Genomic DNA, 21,706 nt, shown 5'->3' with positions numbered 1-21,706 from the left:
TCATAGTCATTGATGTCGGGTCAGCATATAATGCTTTAATCGGCAGAGCTACCCTAAATCGACTCAGAGCAGTGGTATCCACTCCCCACCTTTACATGAAATTCCCGACCTCAGCGGGAATAGCAACGGTAAGGGGAGACCAAAAATTGGTGAGGAAATGCTACAATGAAAGCCTAAATCTGAGAGGAAAGGGCAGAGAAGTTCACACAATAGAGCTCGGCGGGGCAAGAGCCAGAGAAGAGCTGCGACCACAACCGGGAGAAAAAACCGAGGAGATACAAGTCGGCAAAGAGGAAGGGAAGAATACTCACATAGGAGCCAATCTAGGGGAGACCCTAAAACAAGAATTGACTAAGCTCCTAAGAGATAACTCCGACCTCTTCGCCTGGAAAGCCTCTGACATGCCTGGGATAGACCCCGAGCTCATGTCCCACAAGCTCTCGGTTTATCCGGGATCCCGACCAATACAACAAAGAAGACGCAAGCTCGGCCCAGAACGAGCCCTAATAGTAGAAGAACAAGTGCAGGCGCTCTTGGAAGCTGGCTTCATCAGAGAAGTCAAGTACCCAACATGGCTAGCCAATGTAGTGCTAGTCAAAAAACAGAATGGCAAATGGAGAATGTGTGTCGACTACACCGACTTAAATAAGGCATGTCCCAAGGACCCTTATCCACTGCCAAGTATTGACACCTTAGTGGACTCCAGCTCGGGGTATCAGTACTTATCATTTATGGACGCCTACTCGGGATATAATCAAATCCTAATGTATGAGCCAGACCAAGAGAAAACATCATTCATCACACCCAGAGCTAACTTCTGCTACGTGGTCATGCCATTTGGATTAAAGAATGTAGGAGCCACATATCAAAGGTTGATGAATAAAGTGTTTTCCCCTCATCTGGGGAGTCTAATGGAAGTATACGTCGACGATATGCTGGTAAAGACCAAGAAGGAAGTCGACCTCTTGTCAGACCTCTCTCAAGTCTTTGACACCATAAGGCTGCACGGGATGAGACTAAATCCCGCAAAGTGCGCCTTCGCGGTGGAGGCAGGGAAATTTCTAGGGTTTATGCTAACACAAAGAGGGATCGAAGCCAATCCCGACAAGTGTAGAGCCATCCTAGAAATGAAAAGTCCGACTTGTTTGAGAGAAGTACAGCAGCTGAATGGCTGACTTGCAGCCCTCTCCAAATTTTTGGCAGGGTCGGCACTGAAATCCCTTCCACTATTCTCCTTATTAAGAAAGGGATGCCAGTTCGAATGGACTCCTGAATGCGAGGAGGCGTTCCAGGAGTTCAAAAAATTTTTAAGCCAACCTCCTATTCTGACCCGACCAGTATCTGGAAAAGACCTCATCCTGTACTTATCCGTAGCAGACAAGGCTGTCTCATCAGCCCTGATAAGAGAAGATGAGGTCGGACAACATCCAGTCTATTTCATCAGTAAAGTTCTACAAGGCCCTGAGCTAAGATACCACAAACTAGAGAAGTTTGCTTACTCCTTAGTAATAGCCTCACGAAGGCTACGACCTTACTTTCAGGCTCACACAATAAAAGTCCGTACGAACCAACCCATGAAGCAAATCCTCCAAAAGACGGATGTTGCAGGGAGAATGGTTCAATGGGCAATAGAGCTCTCCGAGTTCGACTTAAGATATGAAACTCGGACGGCGATCAAAGCTCAATGCCTCGCCGACTTCGTTGCAGAATACGCAGGGGATCAGGAGGAAAAACCAACTACATGGGAACTCTATGTAGATGGATCCTCCGACAAAACAGGAAGCGGTGCAGGCATAATATTGGTAGATGAAAGAGGAACCCAGATAGAGGTTTCCCTAAAATTTGAATTTCCAGCTTCAAATAATCAGGCAGAGTATGAAACCTTGATTGCTGGATTAAAGCTGGCAGAAGAAGTCGGTGCAACAAAGGTGATGATATACAGCGACTCACAAGTGGTGACCTCCCAGATAAGTGGAGAGTATCAGGCAAAGGACCCAAATATGAAGAGGTACTTGGAGAAAACTCTGGAGCACCTTGGGCGCTTTGCAGAAACCGAGGTTAAACACATAACTCGGGATCTAAACAGCAGAGCGGACGCCCTATCCAAGTTAGCAAGTACCAAACCAGGAGGAAACAACAGGAGCCTGATCCAAGAAACCCTCCAAGAACCCTCAATAGTAAAAACAGAAAGACAAACAAGAAGTACTTGAGGTGGTCGGTTTAAACCTCGGATGGATGAGCCCCTTGGTCGAATACATGAAATTCGACATCCTTTCTAAAGAGGAAAGGGAGGCAAAAAAGATCCGAAGGGAAGCACAACACTACACCTTGGTGAGAAATACCCTCTACAGAAGGGGGATATCGACACCATTGTTAAAATGTGTACCGACCTCAAGAACTGCCGAGGTATTGGAGGAAGTACATAGTGGGATCTGCGGAAACCATCTCGGAGCAAGGTCACTAGCCAGGAAAATAATCCGAGCCGGATTCTACTGGCCGACCTTGCAGAAAGATGCCACAGAATTTGTGAAAAAGTGTCAACCATGTTAAATGCATGCAAATTTCCACGTAGCTCCACCAGAAGAGCTCATCAGTATCACTTCTCCATGGCCCTTTGCAAAATGGGGAATGGATTTGTTAGGTCCTTTTCCCCAAGCGCCAGGACAAGTCAAATACCTGATCGTGGGAATAGATTACTTCACAAAGTGGATAGAAGCAGAACCACTGGCCACCATCACCGCTCAAAGAAGTCGGAGGTTCCTCTACAAAAATATCATCACAAGATATGGGATACCTTATTCCATCACTACAGATAACGGAACCCAATTCACCGATACTACCTTCAGAAGCTTAGTAGCCAGTATGAAAATCAAACATCAGTTCACCTCGGTGGAGCACCCACAAGCCAATGGGCAAGCCGAGGCAGCCAACAAGGTCATACTGGCAGGGCTAAAGAAAAGATTGCAAGAAGCAAAAGGAGCTTGGGCTGAAGAGCTCCCCCAAGTACTATGGGCTTACAGGACAACGCCCCAATCCGCCACTGGAGAGACGCCTTTCCGACTAGTCTATGGCGTAGAAGCAATGATACCAATAGAAATCAATGAGCAAAGCCCAAGGGTAATTCTCCATGACGAGATAGGAAACATACAGGGGCACAAAGAGGAGCTCGACTTGCTCCCCGAAGTCCGAGAAGATGCCCAGATAAGAGAAGCAGCGTTGAAGCAAAGGATGACTACAAGGTACAACAAAAAAGTCATTCGAAGAACATTTGCCCCGGATGACTTGGTACTAATTAGAAACGACATTGGAGTCAACAAATCGGGAGAAGGAAAACTTGCCGCTAATTGGAAGGAACCATACAAAGTCAATAAAGTTTTAAGAAAATGTTATTATAAAGTAACTGACCTGAACGGTACCGAGTTCCCAAGGTCGTGGCATGCTTGTAATATGAAAAGGTACTACAGTTAAAAGCGAACTCTACTCCCTGATGTACTCTTTTCCCAACTTCATGATTTTTTCCCAAAATCAAAGGGTTTTTTCTGGAGAAGGGTTTTTAACGAGGCATCATAGTAGAGGCTAAGGGAAAATAGGCTATTAAAAACCCTTAGTAGCAAAAAGGTACCTCCCCAATCAATAAAAGATCTTTTTTCATTTATCTCTTATAAACTCTTTTCTATTTTTTTAAGTCTTTCTACGAAACGCGCCGACTTAAGCTCAACAAAACGTGAAAATCCCATGAACCGATCTATATGGTCGTCAGGATAAAACGACGAGGTACAAGTCGGTGTAAAGAGGTTATATGAGTTGATCGTAAAAAACTCGGGAACAATCCGACTCATAAGTCGAAATGAGAACCCGAGTAGAAAAACTCGGAAATACTTCGACCCATAAATCGGAGTGAAGGACCGAGTGGAAGAAAAACGCATTGCAAAAATAACCTAAGTCACAAGAACTCACTAAAACAAAGTTGAGTATAAGGGATAATAAAAAGAGATTGAAAAACCTAGGAAAAAGTTTAAAGGCTGTCCTAAAAGTCCTTAAACAAAAGGCTCAGAAAAACAAACAAGCCAAAGGGAAAGGTTTTCAGGAAAAGATCAAGGGGACTTCGGAAAATCAAAAAAGCATATACGCATAAGGTAACTTAAACCCTTATCCAAAAAAGGGTATTTATTTTAATCTAAAAACCCTTATTAAAAAGGGTATTTTTTAAATATTTTGTTTACGGCCTTAAAAGGCCAAAGGAAATTGTTCAACCCACACCACCAACCAAAAAATAAATAAAAGAGTTTAAAAATGGGGAGCCCACAGGCCGGGCCCCCAAATAGCCACAAATCATTTTTTAGGAAGAAGAGTAGACGGATCACCACCACCGGAGTCAGGAGGAGCGCCACCAGAGACATCCATGGGAGATGAAGAGGAAATAGGAGGAACTACTGAAGAACTCGGAGCATCCTTTCCATGAGGAGGAGACTCAATGATCCTCTGCCCTCGAGTCTTTAACTCTGATTCAGAAATGATCACAGGGACAGGAGGATCAACTATAGCCCCATCAATGACAACTTTGTCAGGATGTAAAGGAGAAAGATCCAAGTTGGGAGCAATAACTCTGACTTGCTCCAGGAAGATCCTCCAAGACTCCTCGGCTCCTCGGCGCCATCAGCAATAGAGTCCTCCAACTCATCGTATGCCTTCCGAGAATTCAACAGATCATTCTTCACAGACACAAGATCATTGAATAAACTTTGATAGCTGGCCTGTGCTGTTTTCCTCAAATCCATCTCCATGTTGCATTGGGCCTGCAAAACCTTCCCTTTCTCCCGGAGGGCATCTCTCTCCTCCTTCAGCTTGGCGATTTCCTTCTTCAACTCTCCCTCATGCTCTTGGTATGAACGAAGCCTTCCTTCCAGCTCCTCGACCCTCGAGGTCATCCCTAAAGAGCTGAGAGGAGCCTTCTCAAAAATATCCAAGAGTTTGCCGCAGACCCCCGCCGCCTTGAGACTCTCCTCAATCATAGTGGTAAGGTGGCTCCGAACGGACATATCATCCATGCTTATACGAGCATGAGGATAGATATTCTTTCGGACGAACGCAAGAGCATCCGCCTTAACCTCACCAGAAGAGCCAGACTCTAAGGTCTTGCGCTTCTTTGGATCAGGGGAGGGTCGGACGACGGGGGGCGGCTGAGAGGGAGCTGAAGAAGAAATCACAATGGGCTTGGAAAGAGTCCCAACGTTCCGAGGAGGAGGAGGAGGAGAGATAACCCTAGCACCACCAGTCCGGGCGCGAGACTTGGCTTTGGCCTCTTGGACTTTCTGGTAAGATTCCTGAGCATTCGTCTTCGCCATTTCTGAAAAAGAAAACGATATCTAAGGAATTAAACAAGTCGGAAAGATCAGTTAACAAGTCGAGAATCTAACAAACAAGAGAAAGCTACCTAGCTGTGCTTGGATAAAGGTCGGAGACCCTTGGAGAAACTTTTTAGTATCCAAATATGGGGCCCTTCCCCACACTTCTCGGAGGAACCTCACAATGGCAGCCTCTACTTCATCCAGGTCATCCAGACCATATTTCTCACAAGGAGAAGCCTCCAGCCAGTATAAAGGAAAGCGAGGAGAGGAATTATCATCCAGGAAAAAGGGGTGGTGACCCTCTACAGCTTGCACTTTAAAAAAATAATTCTTAAAGTCGTGGAAGGATTCGTCAAAAAGAGTGAAGATTTTCCGACCTTGTATGGCTCGGAAGGAAACCCATTGTTGTTTATTGTTTAGCCCACTGAAGGGCTTGGTCATATGAAAAAGATGGAAAAAGATTTTCAGAGAGGTCGGGAACTCCAGAGCATGGCTAATAAATTGATAAATTTTCAAAAAATCCCAAGAATTGGGGTGAAGCTGGGTAGGGGCAACCCGACAGTGCTGCAAAACAGACATCTCAAAATCTGAAAAAGGTAGAAAAACGCCCAGACGGGTGATCATGCACTCATACATAAAGAAGAAATGAGGGGCCGTTCCGTTGGCCCTCCCATGGCAAACTCGGTCTTCTGAACTTGGGATAAGCAATTCATACTTAGGCTCGTCCTCATCTGAGGTACAGAGCCGGTGGTGAGTACGAAAATGAGTAATAAACTCAGCATCAACCAACGGCTCCTCCCCTAGGACAGTAACATCAACCCAATCTACGGAGGCCATTTTTTCCTAAAGGAGATGAGGAAACCTACAAAGGAAAAAAAGAAAAAGAAAAAATCAAAATAAAGGTCTCTAGAGGGGAGAAAAAGGAACCAAGCAAAAGTCTACAAACCTACTTATCTACAAAGTAAAGGCATACGAAAGTTATGAAAGATAAAAAGAAACTAACCTCTTTTTGAAAATGAAGGTTGGAAAAAGCAGAAATCTCCGAAGCACAAGAATGCAGCACGAGCAAATGAAGAACGAACGAGGAAAATTTTTTTTAGAAAAATCGCAGAAAGAAGATAATGAAAGAGAGGGAAAAGTATTTATAAATACTCTAAGGGCATAATGGTAAAAACGGGGCAGTCATTAATGAGAGTGCACCGTTACCAAAGCCATCAATCCCTAAATGCATCCCTAACGGACACGACGCTTGAATAGACGTAACTGTCAGAAACAAAAAGTCGCGAAAATCACGTCGGTTTAAAACCCACGTCTCCTCCAAGAAAGTCGACTACGAACCCGAGTAAAATACTTGAACCCAAGTCTTAAAAAGATCTTGGGCTCAAGTAGGGGCACTGTTCATACCCTGGCCCAATACTAAAGGCCCAGGTCCAAACGAAAGGCCTAGTCCAGAGGATTAAGCCTTGATCAACACCGACCTTCATACTAAGAAGTCGGTCTTGACTACGACTTGCTCTAAAGAAGTCGGGACGGAGCATAGCTAGCAGATAAACACTCATTCAAATGAGTAACTGCCCCTGAAATCTCTCTAACCACTTCCTCTAACCATATCTTAACCCCCCTAAGATAATGGGGCGGTTAACACCCTAAAAATATGGCACTACTCCAACGGTGGTTATTGGCTCACACAACAAATACCCTGACACCCCTCAGGTATCTCTAAGCCCAATACATTCAAAACTTGCTTACACCCTTGCTAACTTAGGCATCGGAGTGTCTTTGCAGGTACCACCCCCCATTCACTCACGTACACAAGTCGGAAGGAGGTTCCAACGCGCGAACCTACTCGGAAGCCACCCTCCGCAGACGATTGGGCCAACCAACGTCATCCATTCTATTAATCTCCGGTTACCCACCGTAACAATCACTATTCCTTCAAATAACATTAAATTTAGCACAAAAATTTTATTTTTGAACTACACAATATCTTAAACTTACTCAATAGAGGATTTGGCTCCTCTGAAGTTGTTCATTTACCTTAGAGAGAAAAATAACACAATCTAAGCCATTGATAATATAAATGGTTCTGATCATCTTAAATAAATAAATGTATTAAAAGAATTTAAAAATAGATTTTTTAATAAAATTTCTTAAAAATTGTGCGACAACTGCTGTAGCTTCCAAGACTGCGTGATTTCTTCCTTTTATTTCATCTTCTTTCTATTTTATTTAGCTTTTTCTTTCTTTTTCTTCAACAAAAAAAAATTATTTTCGGTTCTATTTTTTCACAATATTTAATTCTCTTTTTATGTTTTATTATTATGTTCTTCTATGATATTGTTATTGTTTTGGTTATTTTTTTTGTCTTCTGTAACTTACATTTAATGATGATCACTAATAATTTTTCATCTTTTATGAATTTTGAATAATTTTTTAAAAAATCTGATAAACAAATAAAATAAATTAATTTAAATTAGGTCAAGAAATGTTTATTTATTTATTTTTTATTTTAATATAAAAAAAGCTCATGTAAATGTGCTCAATTTTTTTAGATAAATGTACCCTATTCTGATGATAATATATTTTCTTTGATCAGTCATACATTTAAATTTAAACTATAATATTAGACATAAAATAAGTATCATAAACACATAAAAACATATAAACATATAAATAAATTAATTTAATGTATATCAATATAAATTTGTTAGAGATCTATTAAATAAACATCACATCATTAGTTATTTTAAACACTCTTTAGTTTGTTCTCAATTAGATTCTCATTTCAAATATAAACAAAAAAAAATGAGTACATTTATCTAAAAAAGATTGAATACATTTACATGAGTTTCTTTTTTAATATTAAAATAAAAAATAAATAAAAAAATATTTCTTGATCTAATTTAAATTAATTAATTTTATTTTTTTATCAGATTTTTTAAAAAATTATTCAAGATTCATAAAAGATAAAAAATTATTAGTGATCATCATTAATCTCTTTCATGACAAAACTTTAAATATAAATTACCGAAGACAAAAATAGAAAAGAAGAAGATAACCAAAACAATAACAATATCATAGAAGAATATGATAATAAAACATAAAAAGAGAATTAAATATTATAAAAAAATAGAATTGAAAATAAATTTTTTGTTGAAGAAAAAAAAAAGAAAAAACTAAATAAAATAGAAAGAAGATGAAATAAAAGGAAGAAATCTATTTTTAACTTCTTTTAATGCATTTATTTATTTAAGATGATCAGAACCATTTATATTATCAATGGCTTATATTGCGTTACTTTTCTCTCTAAAGTAAATGAACAACTTTAGAGGAGCCAAATTCCTCAATAGAGTATTATTGTTTGGACAATATCACCAAACAAACAGGTTTGTCTATGGAAAACATTAACACTCACAAATGAAGAGGAGTTTCTTTACTTAGAAATGATTATATTAGATGAAAATGTACAAAACAAACATATTTATTATATTTTTAAATTGAATTTATTAAAAAATACTTTAATTATTTTTGCTTTTTATACTTTTTTATATTATTTTCTAAAACTTTATATATAATTGTATTTTAATATAGTTAAAATTATACTTCTTTTAATATGTTATTCATTGTTCCTTTTCTAATAACTTAAAAAAATGTCATCAATTTTTTTTAACTAATTATTAACTATGATTTACTAACACTGCAGGAAACACCTCTTCATGTAATTGTGAAAAAAAATATGATGAACAAATTTAAACATTTGTTACAAGAAGAAAAAGTTTATACTATTAAAAAATTTGAAAATAGAATATGCAAATAATTTGTATAGACCAATTAAAGGTACAATAAAAGTAAACTTTTTACTCACAACTGTTGTGAAAGAAATTAAAGATCCAATTTTAAACATTCTCCAATACTATTTTGAATTTGCATCACTTGAGACATTATCTGACAGACAGAGCAGGTCAAAGAAAAATATTAACATGTAATTTCAGTTTATACTATTTTAAATATTCTTATTAAAAATAACTTATTAAAAAAAATTCTACATATTTTTATTCTTTTTATTGTAGATGTCATTGAAAAACTGAATGCATTAGGAGAAGAAGAACAAGAAGATGTTAAAAGAAAACCCACAAAAATAAAAAAAAATAGAATTGATATTTAAAGAGTAAAAAAATATACAAACAATTCATTTTTTTATTTACATATATAGTTATTAATAAAATATTAAGAATTTTAAGAACATCATGTTAATAATAAAAATCACGTTGTGAACATCTAACATCTAAATTTTTTGTATTATAAATTATTTTAAACAAAATATATTTTAAATTTAACTTTAATTTACACATATTTAATTTAATTTTACGAAACATAATTTTTAATATTTATTATATACTATCATTAATTTATCGTCGTAAGCATGTCTCATTCTAGTTCATGTATAAATTCTTAATAGTAACGCGGCTCATTGTGTTTGGAGTATAATCAAGCTTAGTCATTAATTATTGTTTTTCTTGAAAAATAGAGATAGCAACTGTGAGTGAAGTGATAGTACTCATTTGTTATGTTCTCTGAATAAGCTGTCAGAATATCACACTGCCAACTGATTTTTTCTGAGAAAAAAAGTGGCATGGTTTTAGAGAAGTGAACTCCAAACTAATAATCCCTTCAACAAATTCTCCACTTGAGTATAGATCCATCCATATCTTATCCATTGTTATTGTTATGATTCATGAAGGACGATGAATGATGAAGTTGAAGTCCCAGCACTTGCTCTAAAGTCTAAAAGATATCATACATATATTGTATATAGAAAATTACAAAACTACAAATAAGTTTAGCAAGAAATTAAATGAAAATCTGAATACATCAATTATCAAGTGAAAAAATAGGATGGGAATCTCCTTTTTGATTTCTCTGTCTCTCTTGCCAATAATAATAAGCCATTGGTCACACCATCACAGCAGAGTCATATCACAATCTTTCTCAATAATATTCCAATTTTAGTCCAAGAATACTTGCATTTTCAAAATCCTCAATGATCCAACTGAGGAAACATGTTTTCTATTAAGCGTGCACGCTTCCAATGAATTTAAGGCCTCAACCCAAATCGGGACCCATATGATCCTAATAAGTAATAATATTATTCATACATTACATCACCAAAGACATTATTAATTTGGTTTCTTTTGCCACTTTAGCTAACACATGTTGTAAGTGACGAATGCAAAGCATGATACATGGCTACTGTGTGTGTGCAGTAGAGAGAAGTGTAAGTTGCATGTGGTTTGTAGATGCCTTCTTTTGTTTTCCCTAGAAAATGTGCCACTAATAGGAACTCTGATCTGATCCTTTTTTCTCCTGTCAATGCAGTAATGGTAATTAATAAGAAGGGAAGAGGGGGTATTCAGTATTCTACTATTCTTATTCTATATAGCAACTACATAAGTTGCTCATACAAATTCAGGGTACCTTGTTTGCTAATTTTGAGTGTAAGGAGCTGAGCTTGCTTGCATAATGCATTTATCAATTCTTATCAACTTGTTCCAATTCCATTGCTTCCATATTCCTCTCTTGGATGCCTAGTTATTAATTAGTTATCAAAACTCGAGCCATGACATTTCATTTGAAAACTTTTAATGATCAACAAATAAGTTAGCAATATTTATTTGTAATAAGATAGAACTGGAAGAAAGATGATAGTATGTGTTCCTAAATGTCCTTCCATTTCTTTACATCCAAAGTAAAAGTACATGATAATAATAACAAAGGTGACAACTTCCACTTTTATAAAAATGAGATGGTGTATGTAGTTGGCAACAAGAAGAAGGCCAGATATAGCTAGCAGATTCACATGCAGCTGTAAATTCAAATTGGGGTCCAGAAAAACAGTCAAGTCTTATCTCTATCTATCCTTAATTATGGCTTACAAGTAATTAAGAGATCAACAATATACTATAGTGCTTATGATAAATAACTCAATAGTTTGTAGTTATAGTTAACCAAAAAACCGGCTCTCTATAATGGGAAAGGACAAGTGAAAAACATGGTCAAGAAAAAAACTTGTAAGGAGATAATATATTAATGAGAGTAATTAGTGGAAACCAGTCACTTCACCTAACACATAATGTATGTGTGTTATTAGTTATTACACTAAATTTGTTTACAACAACATAAGTGGTGAGCCTGAGTGTTGTATTATATATAGAAGGGTGAAAAATTAAAGTCTAGGTGAGACAATGAAAGCTGAGAGGTGAGAGTAGAAGGACAGGGATAAAAAGTGAGTATGGGATGGTGATGGGTCAAGATTGCAGGATGCATTGGTGATGGGAATGTTATGAACTTTATTTGTTTGATTCAGTACAAGAAAGAAACTACTTGGGTTCATATCTGGATTATGCTTATAACATAAATTAGATTGATAGCGATAGTTATTGGCCGTAAATGTTTTCCTGCTTGTCCTCTCTAACTCAATAAGGACCACCTATATATGTCGGTAATTTCATTATTTCAAATTAATGTGTTAATATATAGATAAGTAGATATGTCATAGTATGTATGTGTATTGTGTTGAGTCACAAGTCACAAAAGTCACGAGCAAAGGGTGAGTCTAGTTAGGGACCACTGGACATGGTACGGTATTAGCAATGAGTCAAGTCTAGATTTCAGATTTGGGCCTCATTTGTATAAATAAGCAAGGCTTTTTTGTTTAAACTTTAAACTCAATTATATCTGTCCTTTTCATAATGTAATAGCTGGAGCAAGAGAGAAACTCTATGCCTTCCTATACCCAACAAACATTTCTTCCAAAATTATAATGCCCGCAGGTTCAATTATTCACATTGAATAACAACTTAGACTTTTTTGAATTGACTATAGTTGGTAAATTAGGTGGCTGTTTTCATAAACCACATTTACCAACATGGACTTGAGTAGTGATGATGCAATAACAATGACTTGGAAGTTGGAACCAACTAAACTAAAATGCAAACTTTGACTCAAATTAAGGAAGAGTACTTATTGGAGATACAAATTGCAAACTGGACAGTCAAGTCAAAATTTAATGAGATAGTTATATTACATTGATGATTCATCATTTCATTTCACTCGTAATTATGTTACTTGTTGAAGCTCGCATGATATCAAGAACAGGATTAATATTCTTAGTAAAAAATATTGACACTAAAAAGTCTTTTTCAAAAGTGCTTTCTAGTTTTATTTATTTTAGGGTGGCTAAAATAAAGTAAGATGAATTATAGGTAAATGATATGAATCACTAAACTCTAGAGCTAGAATGAGTGAATGTGTTCTAATATTCATGGGGCCCAAGAAAAAGGGAGAGGGTAAAAGGGGAATAAGGAAATGGTAGGAATGGAGGATGCAGGGATTGAAAAAGATTCCCAGGAATAGCATGCTTTCTGGGGAAGCGACAGCTCAGCCTGAGACAAAAGAACAATTTGGGTTTGATGCCCTAATCACTCTCATCTGGTGGGTCATTCACTCATCACCCCACGTCCCTTCAAATCACTTGCCCTACACAAATAAGGTCAATTGCCCTTATAATGACGGACCCAAACATTTTTCAATGCATATTCAAACAACAGTACTATAGTAGTAGTATTTTGAACACTTAGGTAGCGTTTAGTGAAGAGACAGAGATAGAAAGATTGAGACTGAGAGATAGAGACTAAGAGACAGGGATTGAAACAAATCTCAGTATTCTATTTGGTGCAAAATGAGAGACAGGAATTGAAACAAGAATGAAACTCTAATTTAATTTGTACAAAGGGTAAAATTAAAATTAATTAATTGAAATGAAAGTATTTTAGGTATAAAATGTTATTAAAGTTTCAGTCTCCATCTCTAAAAATTTCAGTCCCCTGCGTCCCTACTTTTTGGAGGTACTGAAATACTGAAATTTTAGAGATAGAGACAGAAATTTTAGTACCAGTCTCTGGACTAACAAACACAATACTGAGTCTCAGTCTCTCAGTCTCTGTCTCAGTACCTGGAAACAAACGCTACCTTAATTATAAGGCATGCCATGGTTCATCACATTGATTAAACTTCATATACCATTAAACATGCAACCAACTTGTTCAAGTTTTGAATACGATTGATGCAAATTTAAGAATTAAAAAAGAAAAAGACGCACAAAGTTGAATATGGGAAATTACTCAAATTAGGGTAGCACGCTGAACCTAGAGCCGAGCTAAGCTATTATTTGCATTGCATTATTAGTAGCCAACTAATTATGTGTTCATATGCTATCACCTATCGCCGCTATTGCATTTAATTAAATAATAATAAATATAATCATCATATTAGCAAGAGATGATCACCCTATGGAACAATGGAATTCATGTATGCTGCATAGATAAACCCATTATTGTATCACATGCTAATGTATATATTTTATATTATATTTCGTTGAAATAAAATGCAGTACATACACTGTAAGGTATTTTTGTTATATTTTCAATCTATCCGTACTCGGTAGTACAATATTTTTTTTCCGGTTACACCTTATTAGTATGATTAATTATATAATTAGATGACTGAAAATTTTAACATTATTGAAAGTAGAAAGTTTGCTTTTTACCTTTATATTATTTCCTTGTCGTGTTCTGTTTATGCACCATCTCAAGCCCAACACTCTCAACAGCCAAATCCGTACAAATATATCTCCCCACCCCAAATTTTCTATTAAATATCTGCTGATTTTTTTTTTATTATACTTCATGGTTCATCAATAACGACAAGAAAATCTAACACCACTAAACTACATAAAAATGTGTAATAGTATTAGTACGTACTAAGTAAAGTAACATATTTCATGAAAAAGAAACACATAATAGAGAGAATTGGAATTGATGGCCAAGCCATGCAAATGTGGAAAGAAACAAAAAAAAGGAAGTATAGGGACTAATGAAATATTATATTTGTATAATGTGTACAATGGAGGTTTAGGGATATAATCATTAGTGTTATATTTTTCCATCAGTTTTTGGAATGAGTGGTATCATGAAATGGTATTAGAGCTCTAGATCCGAAAGGTCAAGAATTCGATCCAGCTTAAAACGTCTTTTTGTAAAGACGCTTATATTTCGCATTATTATTGAACGTATTAATGAATTGATTATTTTAAATTTTTTAACAAATTAAAATAAAACCGATTTTTTTATAACAATAACAATAAACCTATTTTTTTAGAGATTTAATTGTATTTTTAAATTTTTAGGGATTTAAATGTCCACAAATAAAAAATCAAAGATATATTTATCTTTTTATCAAAAAATTTAAAGATATTTGATTTAGATTGTGTAATTCGATCATATAAAATCGAGTTTTATAATTATAATACAAACAATTAGGTTTATTATTATTACTATAATAAATCAATGTTATTCTAATTTATTAAAAAATAAATTATTAACCAATTCAATAAAAAAATCAAATAATAACATAATACATATAAATGTTTTAAAAAAATATTTTACTATCTTTATTAAAGTAATATCCTAATTATATATGTATGTAAACTTTCTTTAACGCAAAAGATAACTATAGTCCACCCAAAAAAACGATAACTATAGCCGTGCAATGTGCAAATCCCACAAGCCCCTAGCGAATCCTACTGCTACTATTCTAAAATCTAAATAATCAATCATTAAGAAAAGAAAAAGAAAAAAAAGATGATCATAAACAAAACCAAAGAAATTAAGAAGAGTGATAGGACACAGGCCCCGATTTCAATGAAAAAGGAGATAGACAAAAGCCGGGTTTTCTGAAGGAGCACGGCCAATAGCTTTGCAAGGTTTTATAATCATATTATTTATCCAAATAAAAAACTAATAATTGTATCATAATTGATCAATTAACACGTATGGGGGCACCATAAGATACGTACACTTGAAACTTGTAACATAATTCCGACACACTAATACGTATTACGTCATAGGTGCATATATAATATCATAATAATACTCCTGTTTGAACAATAATGCTTAGATAATTAGATGAGAACAGTGAAATAACTATTACTTAGAGATGAATGTTAACGAGAGAAACTTCAAGAATTGTATTTTTACAAAAAAGTGGTGTGTATTATAGCACGGATTTTAAAATTAATTAATATAGATGAAAAAGATAAAAAAATAAAAAAGTAGAAATTATAATTTAATTCATAACAAACATATTATGTACAAAAAAAAATAATTATTATTATGTATTTAAGTATAAATATATATTATTTAATTATTTTTAATATATATTTTATACGAATAATTAATTTAATAATTAATTTTTTGTGCATACGTTATAGGATTGAATTCATATTTTTAAGTATATAAACATGCATGACTGTAAATAATTTTTGGGTGAAAAAAATTTGAATGTGCTAAATCAGACAAGAAAATCTCTACCTCTGTAAATAGAATGTAACTTATGAAGACACCAACCAAAAAAAAGGAACGTATAGCTTATTGATATAAATTTTGGAAAATAGTCGTCAATATTTTAGTATAAAAGATTAAAATGAATTAGTAGTAGTCGTAGTCCTATTCCTGTGTATTAATGTAATTAGAAAGTGCATCATTAATCTTTAAGAGAGTAAGTCACCAAAAGATTTGGATAGTGATAAAATTACGGCCAGAAGTAGTGAATAGTGATTTATTCATCTTTAAAATGAAGGAAGGACGAGGAGTGCAAATGTGTAATAGTAATACTAATACTGTGTATGCCGTTATGAAGGCTTGAAAGTCACGTGCGATGCATGCTGCCCCTCTGACACATAACTTCTTTTGCTTCTCTCTCTCACTCTCTCTCACACATGCTTCATGGCATTGCCTCCTTCTTCTTCTTCAACATCATCTGCTTCCTCCAATGGCATTTTCATTTGCATGCACAATCACCACAACAACTGCCTACACCATATTCTTCAAGAAACACCATACCATCATTAAAACATCTCTCTCTCCCTCTCTCTCTCACCCATCCATGGCGAGATACTACAACCTCGGACTCTGCTACCTCCTCCTGTTCCACTTGTTCTGCGGTGCCATTGCTGAACAAAACAACCAAAACCCAGAAAAAATTTCACTACTTTCCTTCAAAAATAGCCTCCACAACCCACAACTCCTCCCTTCGTGGCACCCTGCAACTCCGCACTGCGACTGGGTCGGCGTCACTTGCCAACTCGGCCGAGTCAACTCGCTCTCCCTCCCTTCTCGCAATCTTAGGGGCACCCTCTCTTCCTCCCTTTTCTCTCTCACCTCCCTCGCCACCCTCGACCTTGGCGACAACAACCTCTCCGGTGAACTTCCCGGGGAACTTGGCCGCTTGACTCAGCTGGAGACCCTCCGACTCGGCTCCAACTCGTTTGCCGGAAAATTACCTCCTGAGCTGGGACTCCTCACAGAGCTTCGCACCCTAGACTTCTCCGGCAATGCCCTAGCCGGAGAACTTCCGGAGACTATCGGAAACCTGACCCAACTCGAGTTCCTCGACCTCAGCAATAATCTATTCTCAGGTTCACTACCTTTGTCTCTGTTCACAGGACCCGTATCTCTGATTTCCCTTGACATCTCCAACAACTCTTTTTCCGGCGAGGTTCCGCCGGAGATCGGGAACTGGAGGAACATCACCGCACTCTATGTGGGGAACAACAGATTATCTGGGAGGTTACCTAAGGAAGTTGGTGAGCTTTCAAGGCTTGAGATTTTCTATTCACCTTCCTGTTCCATTGAAGGTCCATTACCCAAGGAAATGGCAAAGCTCAAGTCTTTAACAAAACTTGACCTTTCCTACAACCCCTTGAGGTGTTCAATTCCTGAGTTTATTGGGGAACTTGAGAACCTCAAGATTCTTGACCTTGTTTTTGCTCAGCTCAATGGCTCAGTGCCACCTCAGCTTGGAAGATGTAGAAGCCTGAGGTCTGTTATGCTTTCTTTTAACTCACTCTCTGGTTCATTGCCTATGGAGCTCTCTGAGCTTCCAATTGTGACTTTTTCTGCTGAGAAGAATCAGCTTCATGGGCCATTGCCTTCCTGGCTTGGAAACTGGACCAGTGTTAACTCTCTGTTGCTCTCTGCTAATCATTTCTCCGGTGTGATTCCGCCGGAGCTCGGGAACTGCAGTATGATGGAGCATCTCAGTTTGAGCAGCAATTTGTTGAGTGGAGAAATACCTGAGGAGCTATGCAATGCTGCATCACTTTTGGAGATTGATCTTGATGACAATTTCCTCTCTGGCTCCATTGAGAAAGTGTTTGTCAAGTGCAAGAACCTCACTCAGTTGGTCCTCATGAACAATCAGATTGTTGGTTCAATACCTGATTACTTTTCCGAGATTCCCTTGATGGTGCTGGACCTTGACTCCAACAATTTCACTGGCAACATTCCTTCCAGTCTCTGGAATTCGTCCACTCTGATGGAATTCTCAGCCGCGAATAACCGTTTGGAGGGTTCTCTTCCTGTTGAGATTGGCAATGCTGTTATACTAGAAAGGCTTGTTCTTAGCAATAATCAAATTTCCGGTACTATACCAAAGGAAATTGGAAGGCTCACTGGCCTTTCTGTTCTTAATCTGAATGGTAACATGCTTGAAGGGAGTATTCCAATTGAGCTCGGTGATTGCATTTCTCTTACCACATTGGATCTTGGAAACAATAGACTCAATGGCTCCATTCCTGAGAAACTGGTGCAGCTGAGTCAACTGCAGTGTTTGGTTCTTTCTCACAATGATCTGTCCGGGCCTATTCCCCATAAGAACTCTTCCTACTTTCGACAACTTACCATACCGGACTTGAGCTTTGTTCAGCACCTTGGTGTGTTTGATTTGTCCCATAATAGATTGTCTGGCACCATACCTGATGAGCTGGGGGGCTGTATGGTGGTTGTGGATCTATTGATCAGTAACAACCTGCTATCTGGGAGTATTCCAAGATCACTCTCGCGCTTGACTAATCTTACAACTTTGGATTTGTCTGGCAACTTATTGTCCGGTTCCATTCCACCAGAGCTTGGAGATTCCCTTAAGCTGCAGGGTTTATATCTGGGATTCAATCAACTCTCAGGTGCAATCCCTGCAAGTTTTGGGAAATTGAGTAGTTTGGTGAAGCTGAATTTGACAGCGAATAAGCTGTCTGGTACAATTCAAATTAGTTTTCGAAACATGAAAGAGTTGACACACTTGGACTTGAGCTCCAATGAGCTCAGCGGCGAGCTTCCGTCCTCACTGTCAGCAGTGCAAAGCCTTGTTGGGGTTTATGTCCAGAGGAATCAGCTTTCTGGCCAAGTAGGGGAGCTCTTCTCAAACTCAATGACTTGGAGGATTGAGATTATGAATTTGAGTGAGAACTGGTTCGATGGGAACTTGCCACGATCTTTGGGAAATCTTTCGTACATGACAAATTTGGATCTTCACAGAAATATGTTGACTGGAGAGATTCCTCCGGACCTCGGAAATCTGATGCAATTAGAGTACTTTGATGTTTCAAGTAATAAACTATCAGGAAGGATTCCAGAGAAGCTATGCAGCCTAGCTAATCTGAATTTCCTAGATTTGTCTCAAAACAGATTGGAAGGGCCAATACCAAGAAGTGGCATTTGCCAAAACTTATCAAGAGCTAGATTTGTGGGGAACAAAGATCTTTGTGGGAAAATGCTTGGTATTAATTGTCAGATCAAAAGCATTTGCAGGTCGGCTTTTTGCGACGCATGGAGGCTAGCTGCAATTGCCATTACAGTCATACTGATAACTCTGAGCATTGGTTTTGTTCTATACAAATGGTTTAGCAGGAGGCAAAGTGATCCTGAGGAACTTGAGGAGCGCAAACTAAACAGCTATGTGGATCAAAATCTATATTTCCTGAGCAGTAGCAGATCAAAAGAACCTCTGAGTATCAATGTGGCAATGTTTGAGCAACCTCTTCTGAAATTAACCTTGGCTGATATCCTCGATGCTACTGACAACTTCAGCAAGGCAAACATAATTGGAGATGGAGGTTTTGGAACTGTGTACAAGGCCACTTTGCCTAATGGAAACACAGTTGCTGTGAAGAAGCTCAGCAAAGCTAAAACGCAGGGTCATCGCGAGTTCATTGCCGAGATGGAAACCTTGGGCAAGGTGAAGCATCAAAACCTTGTTGCATTGCTGGGATATTGCTCAATGGAGGAGGAGAAAGTCCTTGTTTACGAGTACATGGTAAATGGGAGCTTAGATTTGTGGCTAAGAAACAGGACCGGAGCCCTTGAAATCCTGGATTGGAAGAAACGTTACAAGATTGCAACCGGCGCAGCTCGAGGGCTAGCTTTCCTTCATCATGGTTTCATACCCCACATCATCCACAGGGATGTTAAAGCAAGCAACATTCTTCTGAATGAGGAATTTGAGCCAAAAGTGGCAGACTTTGGACTTGCAAGATTGATCAGTGCTTGTGAGACTCACATCACCACTGACATAGCCGGAACATTTGGTTACATCCCTCCTGAGTATGGACAGAGTGGGAGATCCACAACAAGAGGAGATGTGTACAGTTTTGGTGTCATTTTGCTCGAATTGGTGACCGGAAAAGAGCCAACCGGACCTGATTTCAAAGAGATTGAAGGTGGGAATTTGGTTGGATGGGTTAGTCAGAAGATCAAGAAAGGTGAGGCTTCTGATGTTCTTGATCCAACAGTTCTTGATGCTGATTCAAAGGCAACGATGCTTCAGATGCTGCAGATTGCTTGTGTATGCCTCTCAGATAACCCTGTGAACCGCCCTACAATGCTTCAAGTGCACAAGTTCCTCAAGGGATTAGGGGATAGTAGTTGATTCAATGCTTCATATTATATATAGTATTTTCAGTTTCTATTTAACTGCAGACTCATCTAACACGAGCTTCATTATATATATGTAAAAGCTCTCCTTTGCAAAATAATAATTAGTACTCACAGAGTTGTTTATTGAACTCGTGCGTTTATTATCTTGTTCATAACCCATGTTTAAGAAATGTACAAAAAATCAGCCTTAAATATGTAGATAATATTATTATAATAAGAAATGAAGATGAAGTAGAATAGGGTATGAGTGATGTTGAACAAATCCCTATGCAGCCCCGTTCAGAAAGACTCACAGGAACAGCCACTGCAGTGCTACCGATGCCAACAACTTGTTTGCTGAAAAGCCTGCTGCTCAGGTTGTCAATGTGGAATATATTCTTTCATCAATAAAATTTGTGTAATTATTATTAATCCCCCCTTCTTAATTCATTGGGCTAATTGGATTTCCTTTATCTCCAGCTCCAACGATTATCGTCAGTCCTACTCATACACATTATCATAAACGCATTATGACCTTTCAAATATCATGTTAAGATTCTTTTTTTAAAGATATTAATATCCATTACACTCTATATTATTATTATTATTATTATTATTATTATTATTATTTTTTGGGTGACAGATATGATTATTATTTAATCATGGGTTCACTTTAATTTTCTTTTAAAAAATCATTTTATTACATTTAAAAAAAACAACATATACGGCTTTTTTTTTTTTGAAAGTGGAGCTCAACACTTGAAGTGGAGCAAGACAAACGTCTAGTAAACATAAAAACAAACAATCATCAACACAATAGAAACTTATATCCCCATGTTATCTCCGGCATTGCCATCAACAACCAAAGGGATTTGCACCTATCCACTCCTTGTAGTTCATAGAGCACATGTCAACGATCTCCTCCACTCCTTTACTCCTGTTCTGGAATAGTCTTCTATTTCTTTCCAACCACAAATTCCAGATAATCGCGCAGAAGCTAACCATCCATGCCTTGCGATCCGCCTTTCTAGCTGTGACCTCTGTCCAACTTAGGAAATGTTCCTTCAACGAGCCCGGACAAGACCATAATCTACCAGTATAAGATAGCCATGCGCACCAAATCTGCCAAGAAAAGCTACATCCTACAAGCAAGTGGTGACTAGACTCAACACAATTATTGCATAATACACATAAGGTATCTTGTTGGTTAATAACTCCAAGTCGACTCAGTCTCTCCTTCGTACTGATTCTATCAGTCAATGCAAACCACACAAACACCTCCACTCTTGGTGGCACGAGTCCTTTCCAAATAGAACTTGTAAAGCTATAGCTTGAGATCTCCTCCGGGACCATGTCCGCCTGCATTACCTGCACAAGGGATTTAGTTGTAAAAACACCTTGTTTATCATATTTCCACACAATTTTGTCCTGCCTGTCAGATGCAAGTCTAACCAGCCTTAACTCATCAAGTAGCTGGTTCACAAGCTCCAACTCCCATTGGAACAATTGTCGGCGCCATTGGAAGTTCCATATCCACTCTAACCCATCCCA

At 37.4% G+C, this 21,706-nt stretch overlaps 1 protein-coding gene across 1 annotated transcript; it reads left to right on the top strand.

Moving 5' to 3' along the window:
• Positions 1–16,349: 16,349 nt before the first annotated feature.
• LOC130950132 (leucine-rich repeat receptor protein kinase EMS1) lies at positions 16,350–20,317 on the top strand. Its single transcript, XM_057878677.1, has one exon. It carries the CDS (start codon positions 16,350–16,352, stop codon positions 20,166–20,168), a length of 3,819 nt encoding a protein of 1,272 aa, XP_057734660.1. The 3' UTR covers positions 20,169–20,317.
• The last annotated feature ends 1,389 nt before the right edge of the window (positions 20,318–21,706 follow it).

This window comes from Arachis stenosperma, chromosome 9 (genome assembly GCF_014773155.1).
Source record: "Arachis stenosperma cultivar V10309 chromosome 9, arast.V10309.gnm1.PFL2, whole genome shotgun sequence".
Taxonomy (NCBI): domain Eukaryota; kingdom Viridiplantae; phylum Streptophyta; class Magnoliopsida; order Fabales; family Fabaceae; genus Arachis; species Arachis stenosperma.
Note: the sequence above shows the minus strand (reverse complement) of the source record. Positions and strands in the feature narration are given on the sequence as shown.

Bases quoted from the DNA above. Each gene is read 5' to 3' on its own strand.
- LOC130950132 (XM_057878677.1), top strand. From the start codon at position 16,350: ATGGCGAGATACTACAACCTCGGACTCTGCTACCTCCTCCTGTTCCAC.